Source organism: Telmatherina bonti (assembly GCF_933228915.1).
Source record: "Telmatherina bonti genome assembly, chromosome: 7".
NCBI classification, from domain to species: domain Eukaryota; kingdom Metazoa; phylum Chordata; class Actinopteri; order Atheriniformes; family Telmatherinidae; genus Telmatherina; species Telmatherina bonti.
The window spans coordinates 8,138,074-8,155,867 of NC_136625.1; the positions used below are offsets into that span (position 1 = coordinate 8,138,074).

Consider the following 17,794-nt stretch of genomic DNA (forward strand, 5'->3'; position numbering starts at 1 on the left):
GTGACACAGAAAAATGACTCTGACAAACGGTCTCACTGTCTCCTGGAACAGGTTTAACCCAGGAACATCTGCTTTCCCACTCTTTGTTGTAACAACACTTTCTTTACTTCTTCGCTGCCGTCGTCTCTCTGTCCTCCATGATCGATGGGTTTATTTATTTATTTTCGTTAGTGGGTGCATCCTAGATGTGCATTAAGTCCCGCCTCCTAGTTTGATTGACATGAGTGTATCTCAAATCAGCAGGCGGTGTGATGTGACAGCCATCAAATATTTTGCCACACAGTTAGTAAAAGCCGGTTTTATTTTGTTTGTTTTTTCCTTCACAAAAGTGAAGCCTGGTCGTAACGATGTGGGACAGCGTCCCGTTTTGTGGGACGTGTGAAAAGTAATAGAAATGCGGGACGATCCTGCACAAAGCGTGACATCTGGCCACCCTATATGAGACTGATAGCGATATCTACGTCAGCTACATCATGGCATTATGATGTCATAGCGCCACCCTGCTGTCCGTTTATTGTAATGAAGAACCAGAAGGAGGAGAGTGGTGAACATGCAGCACTTTGTGTTCTTTCTTCTTGTTTTCTGGCGTCAAACAATAAAAGAAATCCACATTTTAAACATGATGCTGTTGTCACATTGTTCTCGGTGCAGAGTCACACAGATAGTGATGATTCTTTCAACCAATCAACAGACAGCAGTGTGTGAAGCTCCACCCTTTGGGTCTAATCGGTAACGTTGGGACCGCACCGTTCCAAACCAACCCGTAGATGGAAACGGGACTTTAGTTGCCTGCTATATTCTTACAACTCTGGCTCATCCCTTTAGTTTAAATCCTTTTTTTGTCTTTAAAAGTTTCCTCCATCATAGTTTCACTGGAGATGTTCAGATACAAGAGCTCACATTAACATGAGCAAAAAAGTTTCTCTTTCTGTCCCTCTTCTGTCCTCTCCGGTCCGGTCCGGCAGTACAAACTTTGTAAAACAAACAATTATGCAAAATAAATAGAAAAATAAAATTAAATTCCAGAATATCAAGGGGAGCTTTATATGTATGATGCTTCCCTTGGCAAAGTAAATTTGCCCAGCAGAATACAGCATCCAGAAAATCCATTTTGCCTGCTTAAATGCTGGATGGGACAAAAAAAAAAAAAAAAAAAGAAAAATGTAAAATTCCTTCAGAAAGAAGAACTTTTGTCGAGATGACAACAAAGTTGGGCTGCTTGGAAGCAAAATGCAAAGAAATGAGTTTCATCCCAACTTTGTCACAGTGCTGCTTCCGTACCTGCAGGACGCGGCTCATCCACTGGAAGCTGTCCTCCTCCGTCGAGTCTGGCCGCTGCTCGGCAACAACCACGATCCGCTCGTCATGTAGCACCGTGATGGAGAACACTGCTATCCTAAAGACACACGCACGCATTCACGCACGCACGCACGCACGCACGCGCACACACACACACACACACACACACACACACACACACACACACAGAGAGTCAGCGGGCGGATGGGAGAAGCACAGCGACGTCAGGAAGCAGCGGACAAACTTCTTACCTGCCTCTGTAGACAAACTTCATTGGCTCCACCGCCAGCGCCGTGGCAACAATGTCGTCAGCGTTGTGACGACGCCCTCCGACCACCATCAGGCCGTCCATTTTTCCGGAGACAAAGATCAGACCCGCAGGTCCGATGAAGCCCAGCAAGCCGGTCCTGGTGAAGGGAAACTCGCTGATGGGCGTCCCGCTGTTGGACACGGGGAAGACCTGACCGGGAATGCGAGCGTGTGAACGCCAAACACAGAAAGCAGGAAGCAAACAGCGACCAGAAGCATTTACACTCACCTCAAACGTGTTCTTGGTCATGCCAGTCAGGCCGTAATAAGCGGTTCCCGTGGCAACGGTGCACACGCACAACTCTCCGATTTCATCCGTCTTACAGAGCTGAGGGACGCTTTCGAGCTTCACCACGCACATCAGAGCTGCAGGCAGATGAAGATAAGGAAGATGATGACGAAGATGTGCATCATAGACATAAACTCCTCATGATATCAGAAACAAGAAACATCAATCAGCTTCAGGTCCTCGGCTTCAGACAGACGGAACATCTGGAACATCTGGAATGACTTAAAACCGTCTTCAGTAAACATAAAAAAAAGATTAATTCAGAAAAGCATCCATTTATTTACATAAAGTAAGTGTATTTAGTAGACTTATTAAATAATAATCTATGGAGACTTAAAGTACAAACAAAATAAAGACATAATTTGTTAACAGGCTAAAAGGAAATAAAGGTTTAATAAGAAACTATTTAAATTTTATCAACTTGAATTCTGGCTGTTTTTTCTTCTCATCGAACAGATTTATTTTATCTATTTATCCTCTTTTTCCTTTACACATTTCTATATTATTTATCTATTTTTCACTGAGGTATTTAAAATATTTGTTTTATTTTCTTATGGCTTTTTTGTGTTGTTTCACTGTTTAGTTTTTTTTTAAGTCCTTTTATTTCCAGATTTGACGCCACAGTGACGCATGATAAGATACATGTAAGTGTGTCAGTCTGAGCTGAGGCTGAAGTAAAAAAAACATTTACAAAATAAATATTTTGTTAGAATTGTTATTAAATTCAGGCATTAACAGTTAAAGGCTATAAATTATTAGAGCTGGAAAATAATTTAGGCAATATTTCTGGGTTTTTTTTTTGTTTTTTTTAATCATGTATGGAGGAACAAAACCTTCAATAGAAAAAACTAAAATACAAAAATGGCAAAAAAAATAAATAAATAAATAAAACAAGTTGATATATCAATGAATTACACAAAAATGTTTTTTCATTAAGAAATATAAATAATGTGAAAAAGTCAGATATTAAAAGTTATTTACATTTATTTTAATTGCTTTAATTTAACTTTTGGAAAAGTAACTTTTTTTAAACTTAAAGTATGTTAAAAAAAAAAAAAAGAAGAGAAAAATCGCCACATATCGTAGTTGAGTGTATTTTATGATGTTAAAAACATTTTAATGTTGGAACTTAATGCCTGTAACTTATTTCACCTCCAGGCATGACGGAGCCGACGTCCTGCAGCGTGAGGACCGACAGCTTCTCCTCCGAGTCCACCCGGATCACGCCGTGACTCAGACCCTGCATGGAGAGCACGCCGCGGCCAGGGGGGGCGTCGTCCTCCTCCAACGGCCTGCAGGAAGGGGAGGACACGATCGATCGGACACACAGGATCACATGATGATGTTGAGCTTTTTTCCTTCCTTTTCTTTCTATTTTAGTTTCACAACTTTTCAGACGTAAAAAAAAATACTCATTTTTATGAAAATACAAAGTTTTCCAAATAATCTTAATAAATTTATGCATCTTCATAAAGTCACAACATGTGAATAAAACAAGAAAAATGTGTGAAGAAGTACTGAAAGAAGAACAACTCAAAGTTTTCATGCTTTAGAGCAACTAATATTTTTTTCTGCTAATTTGAGAACATTAGTGAAGAAAAAAAGAAGAAAAAACTGATTTTAATAAAGAAAAATGAGATAATTCTGTGTAACAGGAGATTAATAAACATTTTTAATAGATAAGAATATTTCTACACAGAAGTACAACCACACAAAACGTACTTTATTACTTAAAGTCTAATTGAAAGCTTGACATTTCACAACCAGCTTCAGTGTTTTACAGACTAAACCCCACATTTCCCTCCGTGTGTTCCCAGACTGCCAACGTGACGCGTTTCCCGCCGCTTTATGAGCAGGCAGCCATAAAGACGAGCCTGAAATTAGGATTACAAAGGTACAAACTGCTAGATGTCTATAAAGTTCCTCCCCAAACATCTGCGGAGGAGGTTTGATGCTCTCGCTACGAGCAGAAGTTCATTCCGCCTCTCCTGGTTCAGGAACATGTCAGACATCTGCTGCGGAGCTCTAAACCACCAAACCGTGACGTCAAGACTTTACAGGGATAAAATAAATACGTTGTAAATAAATCACCTGAAAGCAACGGGGTAATGTGTGTGTGTGTGTGTGTGTGTGTGTACCTCCGTATGGCTACTGTCAGCGCCTCGGGGGAGCTCGCACAGGGACAGATCACCTCCGGCTTCAAGCCCTTGGTCTGGAAGACGTTGAGGAAGGCGTCGCAGGAGGAGATGGACCCTGACAGACATAAAAAATGTTGGTTATTACCATCATCTGTCGGGATTTGTTGTGTAGTAACTACAGCAGCATTTCCAGCCCAAGATGTTCTTATAAGAAGAAGTCCTGATGGAGGAGGATCCACGTGTTTCGCCAGAGGAAACGTGATCCAACCGCTCTGCCTGCAGCGTTTCTGTTAGCAGCTTCACCGTCATCTGTATGAAGGTTAATCAGCAGGTAAACAACGTACAACTCTGCCTGAAGCATCGAGAGGAGAGCGGGAAATGTCAGGATGGACAAAATGAAGCAACTTCGTCTTCAAGCTTTGAACCATTTTTGTCTGTTTTATCCCTTTTTATCTCTCAGGTTGATACTTTTAGACGGATGGATGACGGTTTTCCTCACAATTTCCTGTTTTCCTTTTTTTAATGTAGCCTCTGTAAGAGCTGAAGGGAGGAGGGGTATCATTTGTATTGCAGAGAAGCAACTGCGCATGTGCAACTTACAGCGAGAGTCTATGGACAAATATTCTCGCGCTCCGAGTGGGAAACACTTCGCCGATTAGAAAACGGACTTCTTCCTTTGTTTGTTTGTTTATTTATTATTTGTTCAGTTTCTGTCAAATAAACACGTAAAGATAAAACCCACCGGTGTTTCCGACCTCTGTCTTCTTAAAAGACCGGCGTTATAACTGTGTTTCTGCACATCTGATGTTAAAAACAACAAGCTGGATGAAGAGTTAAAGCAAAGCATAAACAACAATATATAGAAAAATTGCATTTTGAAAGAGTACGTGGATGAGGGATAAAAATAAATAAATTATATATGGAATATTACAAGTAGACGGATATTTCTGTAATATTTTGTAGATATGGCTGTAAGTACATGTATGTATGTAGTATATCTGTGTGGATGTGTTTTTATGAATGGAGGTATATGGATATATGTGTGTAAGTGTAAATATGTGAATGTAAATATAGATAGTAAATGTAAATAGTATGTTGTGACGTGCAGCGACAGAACGGAAAAACGAAATGAGTAGTTGAACTCCTTTCATCTCATGAATTTATTTAATTATGGAATTGATGAGGAATTATTAGTATTATTTTTATTAATAATATTTGTGATTATTTTCTAAATTAGTATGTATATGTATGTATATACATGTGTGTATGTACATATGTATGTGCAGGTATGTACGTATATTTTTTTCTTATTTTCTTTCATTTGTTCAAAGTAAATAAACTAAAATACTAAAGTTTCAGTTTGTAAAAGAGGATGATAACGTTTATTTTGCTGGTTTCCATCCACAAGACTGTGTGTGTGTGTGTGTGTGTGGTGTGTATTCTTACAAGGATTGGCGCCGTCTGCCACCACCAGCATGCGCAGGGAGCTCAAGTTGACGTCTCGCTGGTCCCGGTGGGCCACCAGAGCCCAGTGCATGTCCCGCGATTTCACACAGGCCACCTTAGCTGCAGACAAAACATCACACACACAAACCCAGTTCAGCCGCTTCAGACGGGGCCTTCTTACTGGGTGAGCTGGCAGGACGCCGCAGGACGAGTCAGACAGCAAATAATAACGGCTACAGATGAGAAAATATGGTTGCTTTTTATTTATAACCGAGCTGGAGATCAGAGACTCGTATCTGAGGTGTAAGACACGATGAAGAGGGTCTGCCAGGACTTCGTTCCACCCTGTTTGGTCTCATTTAAAACTATCCGACAGGTTTCCTCTGAACGCTGATAAATGAGCTGAAAAAGACAATAAAAGATGGAGACATGCTGCGTGAACCGGTCCAGACTGAGACGTTACCTTTATACTGGCAGACTTTCTGGATCCAGGACAGCGGGTTGACCTTCATCAGGGCGTAGGGAATACTGATGACATGCATCATGTTCATCACACTCTGAGGAACATCAGCAGAGAGGAAGAAGCTTCATGGTCTGAAGCTGCAACGTGTAAAACTTATGGAAACTCGGTTGGAAACATGAATTTAATTAAATGTTACTGAAATATTTACAGATAAAAACGTCTTTAGAAACGATCTGACGGCGACACGCGTGATAAAAAAAAAGCTGATTAATGCAGATGATCACGCTGAATCAGCATTTCACGCCTCCAACTTCACACATCTGAACAATTTCTACTTTAACTTTAATACTTTTTATACATTTATCTATAAAAATGTTAAGATTAAGATATTTTTCATTAGTTTTTTCCATCTTTTCAATAACAAACGTTAACATAAAAACTAACATGTTAAATCATTTCCAGCCATCCAACCCTGTTTTTATGTTTCTGTTTGCAAAAGAAACTTAACTTTCTTCCCCTTTTTAAAGCGGTCTCAGTTGATGTGTGTGTGTGTGTTTTCTTACGGTCAGGACGGCGTGCCACAGTCCCACGTCCTTCTTGAAGTCTAAAACATTCACTATGGTCTCAGCTGCAGAGACAAACAGAGACGATATCAGCAACGTGAGGCAGCTGCTTGCCGTCTGAGGAACCATGTCGGGTTACCTTCTGTGTACGAGCAGGACTGCGTCAGGGCCTGGCAGTGTGTTAGCATGGCTATCCTCATCACCGTCACGCCGAGGACGCTGCCGTCCTTACACGTCTTATACTGCGCAGACAGAGACACAGTCTGGTAATGAAAACCATCATCTCTTCTCTTTATTATCAGTTTAGTTGTACAAAGAAAAAGCTTCGAACCAGCAGGAGAGTCCAAAACATGATCTCTTCCAAAAGCTCGCAATTTCTCATCAAGTGGCTCTTATTTATTAAATTCTAATTTCCAGTGATTTCTTCATTCAGTTCACAACATGCAAATAAGCCAGAGTGTGTGTAGCTTCACACAATCATGTGCAAAGTTTTTCTTTTTTTCCACCGCTTATCTCTCGGAGATTAGCTTATCATTTCTATCATGAATTCAGGATTTAAAGTCATTACAAGCAAACTGTCTGCACACACGCTGCTAGTGAACGGGTCATCAGTGAGTTAAACCTGGATGGATGAAGGTAAACAATAAAATATGGGATGTTATCTTCCTTAAAATGAAAATAAATGAGAAAAAAAAAAGCATCTGTCTCAACCGTCTGAGATGTTTCTATGAAAACGTCCCTCCTCCTTGATCCGTCTCTCCTCTGCCTTTTCTATCTGAGATGAAATCAAGGAGGGCTTCACCTTTCCACCGGTGCAATTACAGCCAGGCTGCTGGAAGGGATGTTAGTTAAAACGGGATCAATCAGGCCGGATGGAGGATTGACTGGCTGGGAAGCGCGGAAACATCCTCTCAGCCGTGTAGTGATGCTAATCCACCAGACATGACTGAACCCACGGGGGAGGAGATGTTCTGCTGCCTGTCATTGAGTGAGCGTTACCTCGATGTAGGCAGTGTCCTGGTTGGCATCCTTGATATGAGGGAACCAGTCTCGGGGCGGTTTGGAGAGGTGTTTGGACTCTGCCACGAACCACAGCACCTTGGGCCAGCCTGGACGCACAGAGACACAAAACAAACACCCACTCATGACACCAGCAGGATGAAGAGGAGGACGAGAATTCACCAGGACAGTCTGGTCTCATGCATTTTGACTCCTGAGAGAGAAGAGCCTCATGCAGAGGGCTCGGACCAGACCAGGCGGTGCGTCTGGACGGAGGTGGGATCACAGCTGCTGCTTTATGCAGCAGCAGATGAGGAAACGTTCCTCCAGTCATCACAAAGACAAGATATTTTATATATTATCTCATCAATAACGTCATCTGCCCATTTCAGGTCTGCAAAACTAGCTGGGACTTCTAAAACTTTTCCCGCTTTGTAAATTTACCTTTTCTTCTTCCAACGTGAGGGACAAGAGAGTTTCAGGTGATACTCTGTCCCTTTTCCTCAAGCTGTCCAACAGTAAGAGGACCCTCATGTTGATGTGTGTACCATAAGATCTTTCATCGTCTTGTTGGATGTCCATGGTGTTAAAGGCTGCCGCCGATACGACTTCAGACCACCACAGTCTGCCTTCTGGTCTGGATCATAGTTTGGTTTTTGGTCCAAGAACCATTTCCTCCATCTAAGATCTGAACACAGTCTTCATTTCTACTTTGTGATGGTTCATCCTGATGCCGCCAAGCCTACAGAAGTTGATGCGGTCTCTGGTCAACTTGGCTTCTTTTTGACAACATGATGGATGCTGCAGCCTTCCTGCATCACAAGACGGTTCCACTGAAGCAGACACGGCACAGAAACGTTGCAGAGCGTTCTGCCTGCTTTCCTTTTCATCCTTTTCCACCGGAACGAATCCGTCGCTCGGTAATCTCGGTAATCATGTGACAGTGTGAGTTATTCTATAGGCTATAAAGAGAACAGTAAACCAGCAAAGACATTATTTGGCCAGTCTGATCTGCTCTCTGTTAGCTAACTTTTCCTTTTTTTTTGGGATCTCCCGCGCCTGATGGCTTTGTGCCGGTGCCGTCTGTAAGTGCTTTTCCAGCACTCTACATTAAACAACACAAAAGATTCACACACACTTGTACCCTAATAGATACATCAGTAGGAAATGCAGGGTTGGTGTCTTGTCCAAGGACACTGGAACACCAGTGGTCCTCCTCCTGAGCTCCAGCTGGTCCTGTCAGTAATCTTGAAATATTGAAACGTCAGAGGAAAATGTGACGTGATGAGTCTCCAAAATGTCTTTCACTAATAAAAGTGATCGAATCCCGTTTGCTTTTCGTTGACCGACTTCCTGACAGAACGATTGTCTGGCAGTTTGAGACTGACCTGGTCTCAAACTGGCAACGTCAAAAATAGAACATTTTTTATCCAAAGATTGATTTGAAAGATGGCTCTGAGATGCTTCAGGAACGTACTTAGTGCACTTGGTGGAACCATCCTGACTGCCGAGAGTTTCCTCGATCAGCTACAATTAGCTACAATTAGCTGCAATTAGCTACAATTAGCTGTGATCAGCTACAATCAGCTACAATTAGCTGTGATCAGATACAATCAGCTGCAATTAGCTACAATTAGCAACGATCAGCTACAATTAGCTGCGATCAGCTATGATCAGCTAGAATCAGCTACAATTAGCTACAATTAGCTGTGATCAGCTACAATTAGCTACAATCAGCTGCGATCAGCTACAATCAGCTACAATTAGCTGCGATCAGCTATGATCGGCTACAATGAGCTGTGATCAGCTACAATTAGCTGCGATCAGCTACAATCAGCTACAATTAGCTACAATCAGCTATGATCGGCTACAATCAGCTACAGTTAGCTGCGATCAGCTACAATCAGCTATGATCGGCTACAATTAGCTGCGATCAGCTATGATCGGCTACAGTCAGCTACAATTAGCTGTGATCAGCTACAATCAGCTACAATTAGCTACGATCAGCTACAATTAGCTGCGATCAGCTACAATCAGCTACAATCAGCTACAATTAGCTACAATCAGCTGCGATCAGCTACAATCAGCTACAATTAGCTGCGATCAGCCATGATCGGCTACAATGAGCTGTGATCAGCTACAATTAGCTGCGATCAGCTACAATCAGCTACAATCAGCTACAATCAGCTATGATCGGCTACAATCAGCTACAGTTAGCTGCGATCAGCTACAATCAGCTACAATCAGCTATGATCGGCTACAATTAGCTGCGATCAGCTATGATCGGCTACAGTCAGCTACAATTAGCTGTGATCAGCTACAATCAGCTACAATTAGCTGCGATCAGCTACAATTAGCTGCGATCAGCTACAATCAGCTACAATTAGCTACAATTAGCTACAATTAGCTGTGATCAGCTACAATCAGCTACAATTAGCTACAATTAGCTACAATTAGCTGTGATCAGCTACAATCAGCTACAATTAGCTACAATCAGCTACAATCAGCTGCGATCAGCTACAATCAGCTACAATTAGCTGCGATCAGCTATGACCTGCTACAATCAGCTACAATTAACTACAATTTGCTGCGATCAGCTATAATCAGCTACAATCAGCTGCAATCAGCTGCAATCAGCTACAGTTAGCTACAATTAGCTACGATCAGCTACAATTAGCTGCAATTAGCTATGATCGGCTACAATCAGCTACAATTAGCTGTGATCAGCTACGATCAGCTACAATCAGCTGCGATCAGCTGCGAACAGCTGCGATCAGTTGCGATCAGTTATAATCAGCTGCAGTTTTGATCAGTTGTAATCAGCTGTGAAGCTTCGGTGAAGTTATGGGTCAGTTCAATGCTTTAATAAAAGATAAATATGCAAAAGAAAACATCGTCATCTCCATGTTTACGTGTTTCACATCATTATTCATGTACCGATGATGAGTTGTGAGTTGACGTGGCTGAAAAAGAGAAAAATCCTATGTGTGTAGCCTGTTAATGTCTGAGTTAATGCTGCTGGGAGCATAAGACCTAATCAGCCATGAGAATCGGATGAGTTTAAAGCCTGCTGATCAATACGAGGAGCACTTCACTTTAATGAGCCGCACACACACAAACACACACACACAATCTTGAATCCATACTGAGCGAGGAGCCATGAATCTGTTGGCATCATGTTGCTATTTATACGTCCATTACTGCAAAGCAAACAGTGGAAATTTATCAGGATTTTCTCTCTCTGCGTGGAGTTAATGTCTCCCTGTTCTCCATCCATCACTTCTCTCTCTCCTCTGTTTTCCTACTGCATCCCAACTCCCTCTGTCCCTGTCTACATGTCTCCGTCTTGTTGTCATCCATCACTCAGCCCAGCTGTCTGCTGCCATCAGTTTGTTTATTCATCCCACTGAGAGGCGCTGGCAGGCTGTAAACCAGGAGAGCAGCTCTGACCTCTGACCTCTGATTCTCAAAAAATATTCTAATTCTGCTTGTTAGAGCTCTGCCAATCTTTAAACACATATCTATTTTATTGTCATTGTTTATTATTGATATTATCGGCATGATATCAGTAGTGGTCAATATCGCCATACGACTGTGAGATCAGATATCAGTTATTCTACTGAATAGACGTTTAACTGATAGAAAACAGGTGCTGGGAGAAGATTATCCAAGTCTGTAAAGTACGATAGGATGCACAAAATTAACATGTTTTGATTCAGTTTGGCATGTTGTTCAGGATGCAGGTTGAAATATTTTCATTTTATTTTACACAAGAAGTGAACATTACATCATCATTCAGCTTCATCAGCTTCGCCACGAGGCCAACATGACAATGAGTGCACAATGACAGGTTGACCTGAGTCTATGGATCTAAGAGCTCTGCAGGTTTATATTCTCTGACCGCATCACAGATGTTTTCTGGGATTCTGTAAACAACCAGCAGGGTTTTAAAATCTATCCTGTGACTGACTGGAAACCAGTGTAAAGACATTAAAACTAGTGTGATGTGTTCAGACATCTTAGTCCTAGTTAAAGTTGTAGCAGCAGCATCTGGAACAGCTGCAGATGTTTAATGGTACTTTTAGGAAGTCCTGTTAGAGGATCATTCCAGTAATCCAGTCTACTGGAGATGAATAATGGAGGAGTTTCTCCTGGTCTTGTCTTACTGGGAGACTAAACTTTTCATTCTGTTGATGTTTCTGATGTTAAAAAGCTTCTTCGAGAAGTTTTGATGTGGCCGCTGAAAGTCAGATGTCAGTCTATCAACACTCAGGTTCCAGACCTGGTTGGTGGTTTTAAGAGCTCGAGTCTCCAGGTGTTTACCAACGATGACCCTCTTATCTTTGCTACCAAATAGTCATCTCCCTTTTTTCTTCATTTAACTGAAGAAAATTCTCTCATTCAGGTGTTTACTTGCTCCAAACACTGGCACAGTAAGTCTATTGGACTGTGGTCATCTGGTGACAAAGACACATAAAATGCGTGTCATCTGCATAACATAATTGATGTTAAAGTTCTGTATTATTTGACCCAAAGGGAGCAGATACAAGTTGAACAGAAGAGGTCTAAGGACTGACCCCTGCGTTACTCCACAGGTCACGTCCTCTAGCCCAGATTCATAGCTGTCAATTGTAACAAAATACCTTAATCCTTCTAAATAGGACCTGAACCAGTTAAGGACCACTCCAGAAAATCCAACCCAGTTTTCCAGCCTGTCCAACAGAATTCTGTGATCTACAGGAATAAATGCAGCGCTGAGATCCAGCAGAACCAGAACTGGCACTCTGTACTCAACTTAATACCATTTAAGACTTTGACCAGAGCTGTTTCAGTGCTGTGATGAGGTCGAAAGCCTGATTGGAATTTATCAAGATTTCCACTTTTATTTAAGAAATCATTAAACTGATTGAACACAACTTTCTAAATTAACTTGGATATAAAATTAGTTAGAGACAGGTCTGTAGTTGTTCATTTCAGAGGCATCCAGAGTCCATTTCTTTAGGAGTGGCTTCATTGCAGCTATCTTTAGAGCCTTGGGAAAAATACCTGATGCCAGTGAGCTGTTGACAATAAGCTGGTGATCACTTTCTACAGAGGTTAAAACTGTTTTTAGGAAGTCGGATGGTATCATGTCCAAAGAGCATGTTGTTGATTTCAGATGCCAAACTGTTGCCAAAATGCAACTATGATTTGCAGGAATTTCCATTCATTGTTGTTTATCATGGATGGATGGATGGATGGATGGATGGATGGATGGATGGATGGATGGATTGTTTATTGAACCTGATGGAAATTTGGGGACTCAGCAGCATGAAAAATAATACAGAAAAACAACATAAATAAAAAATAGAACCATGTGATAACAGTTTATCCAACAGACTATTTCTGTAATTTATGCGCACATCACTGACGAATGCTCGTTAATACCCAAGAAGGTCAGAAAGCTTTGATGAAGAGTAGTCTGTAGCAAGAAAATTAAAACAATGCCAAAGAGTTGTTGCGTCTTTGACCGTTCCAGCTGAAGGAGAGAAGTCATGTCAACGAGGAAGATTAGAAATCAAGCTGATGGGCCAGTGTTAGTTAGGCTGCCAATCTAATACGTTCTGACGTGTTTGCCATACAAACACGTCAGAGCACCAGGAAAATGTCCGGTATGCCAGATGGCCAGTCTGTTCTTGTGTATGGGGTTTTGGCCAAAATGACAGAATGATCGGAAAACGGCATATTATTACGCATTTCCCTCAGCCCACATCAAAGGAATAGAAATAGACTATTAGTCAGTTGATATCAAGGCTACTTAGGAAAGAGAGCTGTAGGTCTCTGACATGAGGTGTGTTTTACAGCTCTGGCCTTGAAGGCAGGGTGGGCTGGTTTAACCAACAAAGTGGCCAACTAGAAAAACACTCGGAGAGCACAAACCTCGTTCAAGGCCTTTAAAAAGTTCCTGGATCCAAACGGTGATCCAGATCACCACCAAAATTCCATTTGTTCTCCCTTTTCACATTTCCAACAAGTCATGGAAATTTCATGAAAATCCGTCCAGAACTTTTTAAGGTATCTTTAACACAAACAGATAAACGCCGGGTGAAATATGACCTCCTTAAGGGAGGTAATAAAGAAGTTTTAGATGCTTCTTGGGCAGGTTAAAATAATCTTTGGCAACCTCAGCTTCTTCAAACCCGCTTCGATGTTAGACATTCACCGCTATTTAAGAAATAACCCGCATTCAGTAAGAAAATACAACACAAATAAACTCTCCTGACCAGCTCTGGTAGAAACTAGAGTGCACGAGTGACGCATGAAAAGGTCTATTCTAAGGACCTAAATTCAATGGAACATATCTACTTATACCGCTCTTTTCTCGTCATTTTTACCGCTCTATAAGATTTTACACTGGAATACACACACACACACACACACTTATGCAGCAATCCATAGGAATTATCTGAAGCATTTTTTACAATCAGACACTTTGTGTTGTGTGTGTGGACACTATGTGTGTGTGGTGGTGTGTAAGTGTGTGGTGGGTTTCAGTTATATATAAAAACACTAATTGAAGAGGATGCGTGTGTGGCTGCAGATGCACAACGCTGCTGTGAAGGGTCACAATAAAAGGTTGTGTGAGTCTGACCTTTGAACTGAGGGATCTCTCCGGTGGGACTCTTGGGTAACCCCTTATGACAGGCGTCGCTGGTCAGAGCCACCGTGACACCACAGCTCCCCAACAGAAACCCGATCTGCTGACTGCCGGCGTCCTGCACACAGACCACAAGACCAAACCTGATAAATCAGCCTGGCCAGATCCTGATATGATGGCGTTGTCGCTGCTTCTCGTTCCTGAGCAGCAGAGGGCCATTCTGAGTGCTGACAGGCCATTTTTGCACAAAGAAAAACATCACTTTAGCAAACAAATATTAATGCAGATGAATGCATCAGAGTATTACAAGTAATTTTCCCTGTGATCCAGCAGAAGGTGCTTCAGCATCCTAACCTAACATTTGTCCTGCCACACTAGCAGGGCTCAGTCCCAACACTGGTTCCACAACCTTATTATTAACTAGCTCGTTAAATAAGACCTAAAAGAAGTCAGTTCTCAACTGAAACCAGATGCCAGATTTAATTATCACGGAGATAACAAAAGTTAACCAGCTAACAGAGGTAAGAGGTTAAAGCTAAGTCATGTTATTAACTGGCTAAAAAACGCGGTTGTTCTACGTTGTAACTTGAAGCAGGAGATCGGGTACCTGTCAATCAAGAGGACACGCCCCCAAATATGCCGAACTTTGAGATGAAATTACTTTTAAACGGGCGAGTTAGAAAAAAATTCACTTCCCCCCCACAGTTGTCATAAAGGTAAATCTGACCCATTAAACCTAAAATGGATTTTTGAACCAGGCTGTAAACATGTTTATTTCTGCTGCAAACATGTTTATATCTGCTGTGAAGTTGGCCTTTTTGAGTCTATGGGAATTTGCTCTGTTTTGCAGCCCCTAGTGGATGGAGGGGGAACTGCAGTTTTATGCACTTCCACATTGGCTTCACTTTTAACCGCCGAAGGCTTCGTCCATCTTTCATATACGGTCTATGATTTTGACACTGGTTGGTAGCGATAAAGCTCTGCTGCAAAGTCATTTACAACCATGAAAAACACCAGAAGGCGGCTAAGTGACACTTTTTATTATATTTTCACTGTTCTCACAATTTCTTCGGACGCTTTTTATGTGGCAGTTTCTACATCATCTTCTTCCTGTTCCTCTTTTTCTTCTCTGGTTTGTTCCTTTTGCAGGTTGCATGTCAGCTATACAACAACACTGCTCACGTTTCCAGTGGTGTTGCACCATTTTCTGTTTTACGTAGACAGCTAAGCTTATTGAAAATGGACTCGCGTAGCTGACACAGGAAATGATTGAAACTCTTCGCCTGTCTGCGCATCCATCTCCTGTATTGATCATCAATGGGCCTTCAGACATAGAAGAGGGAATACAGTGACAGGATGACTGGACCAGGTAACGGTGTGCAGAGTTCAACCACAGCTATCGAAGAAGCTAACTGAGTACAGACCCTTTCTGTGCAAAATTAATCAAACATTTCAGGATTTTGTTCCAATTTTATGTTTTTATCGCAATACATGACGAGAAGAAAGTGTAGCAAAGTGATTTCTGATGTACAACTCTGAAGGAAGGTAATAAGGTTGCGATCTGCAGGCTAGCAGTGCGAGGACACCTCGTGGCTGAGTGGAGAATGACAGAGGAATGCTGAAGGACGGAGGCAGAAATATGTTGCTGTTTATTGTATTTTTACATCCAATATTAGTTTGAGAACATCTAAACTTTCATTAAAAGCAAGCAGACTTTTTGCAGGAATTTAAGAGCAAATAAGGAGGAGATTAAAAACTGTTTCTTTGTTTTGCTCTCATAAAATCATTTGCAAATAAAACTGAAGCATTTGGCATTTATAGAGAAATATGTTAAAAATGGAGGCAGAATTTCACAGCTGACTGCCTGACTCACATCAGCCTCTCTGATTCCTCCCAGAGGACATTACAGTGCAAACGGAAAGTTGGTCCAAACTATGACTCAAGCAGCTCAACAACAACAACAACAACAAAAGCAGCAGCAGAACAAGAAGAAGAAGAAGAAGAAGAAATGTCTCTCCAGAGACATTCGAGTCTGATTACAGCCGGGTAACACTCTTTGTCCTCTGAGCTGCACCACAATGCGATTTTTTATGACTCATATTTTTATTCAACTCCCCCCAAGGTGGAATAATCTCCCCAGACAGGCTGTGAAGGCAGAACTCTGCAGCATGTTTTCAGCTTCCTAAAAATGTTTGACAAGAAGGAAATATGATGCAAAAGCAGTTTGTCATGAAAGCAGTCCAACGATCCAACACTGTTTTTCATTCCTTTACTCATCAACTGATTCATCTCATGCTGCAGAACATTATCAGCAGTATTAGATGCAAAGAATGTAAATATATGACCTCATAGCAGACATAATAGGTGTGTATCGCCTTCCTGTACGTGTGTTCAGAACCAGCGAGCAGCAGAGTTTAAACAAACACAAAATAAATACATTACCACAGTAAAAACTAACGACCTTAGTTTTTACATTAAAGACTGACTACAGATTTCCCGGGTGACACCCCCGTTTCTGCCGTTACTCCATCACCCATCTTGCATTCTGTTTGTTCTGGGATCTCCCTCTTTTTCTCCCTGAATCGGTGACAGTGTGCCTTTAGAAGGCCAGTATGTTTTATCCACTAGCTAGCAGGTAACGTGGTTTTCTTGCAGACATTGCAGACATTTAGCTGCAATGTCTGCAAGAAAACGCAGTAAATTGCAAAACTTTCTCAGCCTCAGCATGCTGCTGGGCAGCGGTGGCTCCAGAAATGCACATAAAACATGTCCCTGCACCATCTAACGAGTCAGGAAGGCGGAGTTTTAAGGTCAGAAAGTCATGCATTGTGTCTTTAGTCTAACCCCAAAGCCAGCATTGGTCATCTGATCAGCACAAGCAGACATCTGAGATGCTTTTCTGAGGTAACACAGATGGAGGAAACCTGCGTTTGTCATGATGCTGAATGAGATTTAACATATTCTTAAATCAGCTTTTAGACTGAACTTATTCCCACTTTTATATGGATTTACAGGGAAAACGTTTCCAGACCGTGATATGATAAGTTATACCCGACATCCCAGCACAGCCTGGCAGGATGAACCACAACCAGATGTCCTACGGTTTTCTGTTATTCATTTAGTTTGGTTTAGTGTGTCATCCCCTTTGTCTGGTTTTGTTTGGGCTGATCAGCCACTACTCCAGTTTCGCCTTACGTGTCATTTGTTAGGTCAGTTTGTTTCGTTTTGTTACTTAAGTTACTTCTGTTACAAATTCTTTGATTATAGTTTTGTTAAGTCGAACTCTTTTATGGGCCTGATCTATTCATTTATGTTAAAAAGAAACTTTTTTGGGGTAATAATAAAAACCCTATTTTTGAACTTTAAACCTGTGCCTGACCGGGCTTCGCTGCTCGGCCCATCACACATGTAAACAACAACGGATTTCAGTCTGAGGATTTATCAAGGCCAGTCGTTTGTAAGCTGGGATTGGTCAGATTGAATGTGTTGTAAAATTATTACTGCTATCAGATGAGACCTTATTTCCATGTTGGTTTGATAAATGATGCCTCATGTGATAATAAATTAGTATCTGCAGATCAGCAAAGATGTGCAGCTACGATGAATCGTTCAGACACCTGGATCATTCTTCCAGCCTGGTTTGGGATAAAA

The 17,794-nt window shown here is 41.5% G+C and overlaps 1 protein-coding gene across 5 annotated transcripts in view; it reads right to left on the minus strand.

Annotated features, from left to right (window-relative positions):
• Nucleotides 1-17,794, minus strand: part of LOC306758158 (disco-interacting protein 2 homolog C) — a 247,177-nt gene that overhangs the window by 35,594 nt on the left and 193,789 nt on the right. For all 5 annotated transcript variants that reach the window (XM_079243381.1, XM_079243379.1, XM_079243380.1 and 2 more), the window contains exons 11-21: nt 14,138-14,261; nt 7,507-7,616; nt 6,647-6,749; nt 6,508-6,572; nt 5,945-6,038; nt 5,482-5,601; nt 4,036-4,150; nt 3,050-3,189; nt 1,838-1,974; nt 1,551-1,759; nt 1,282-1,396 (exon numbers count right to left, since the gene is read on the minus strand). In XM_079243381.1, the coding sequence (XP_079099507.1) occupies nt 1,282-1,396; nt 1,551-1,759; nt 1,838-1,974; nt 3,050-3,189; nt 4,036-4,150; nt 5,482-5,601; nt 5,945-6,038; nt 6,508-6,572; nt 6,647-6,749; nt 7,507-7,616; nt 14,138-14,261 (1,332 nt within the window). The remainder of the gene's footprint in view (nt 1-1,281; nt 1,397-1,550; nt 1,760-1,837; nt 1,975-3,049; nt 3,190-4,035; nt 4,151-5,481; nt 5,602-5,944; nt 6,039-6,507; nt 6,573-6,646; nt 6,750-7,506; nt 7,617-14,137; nt 14,262-17,794) is intronic.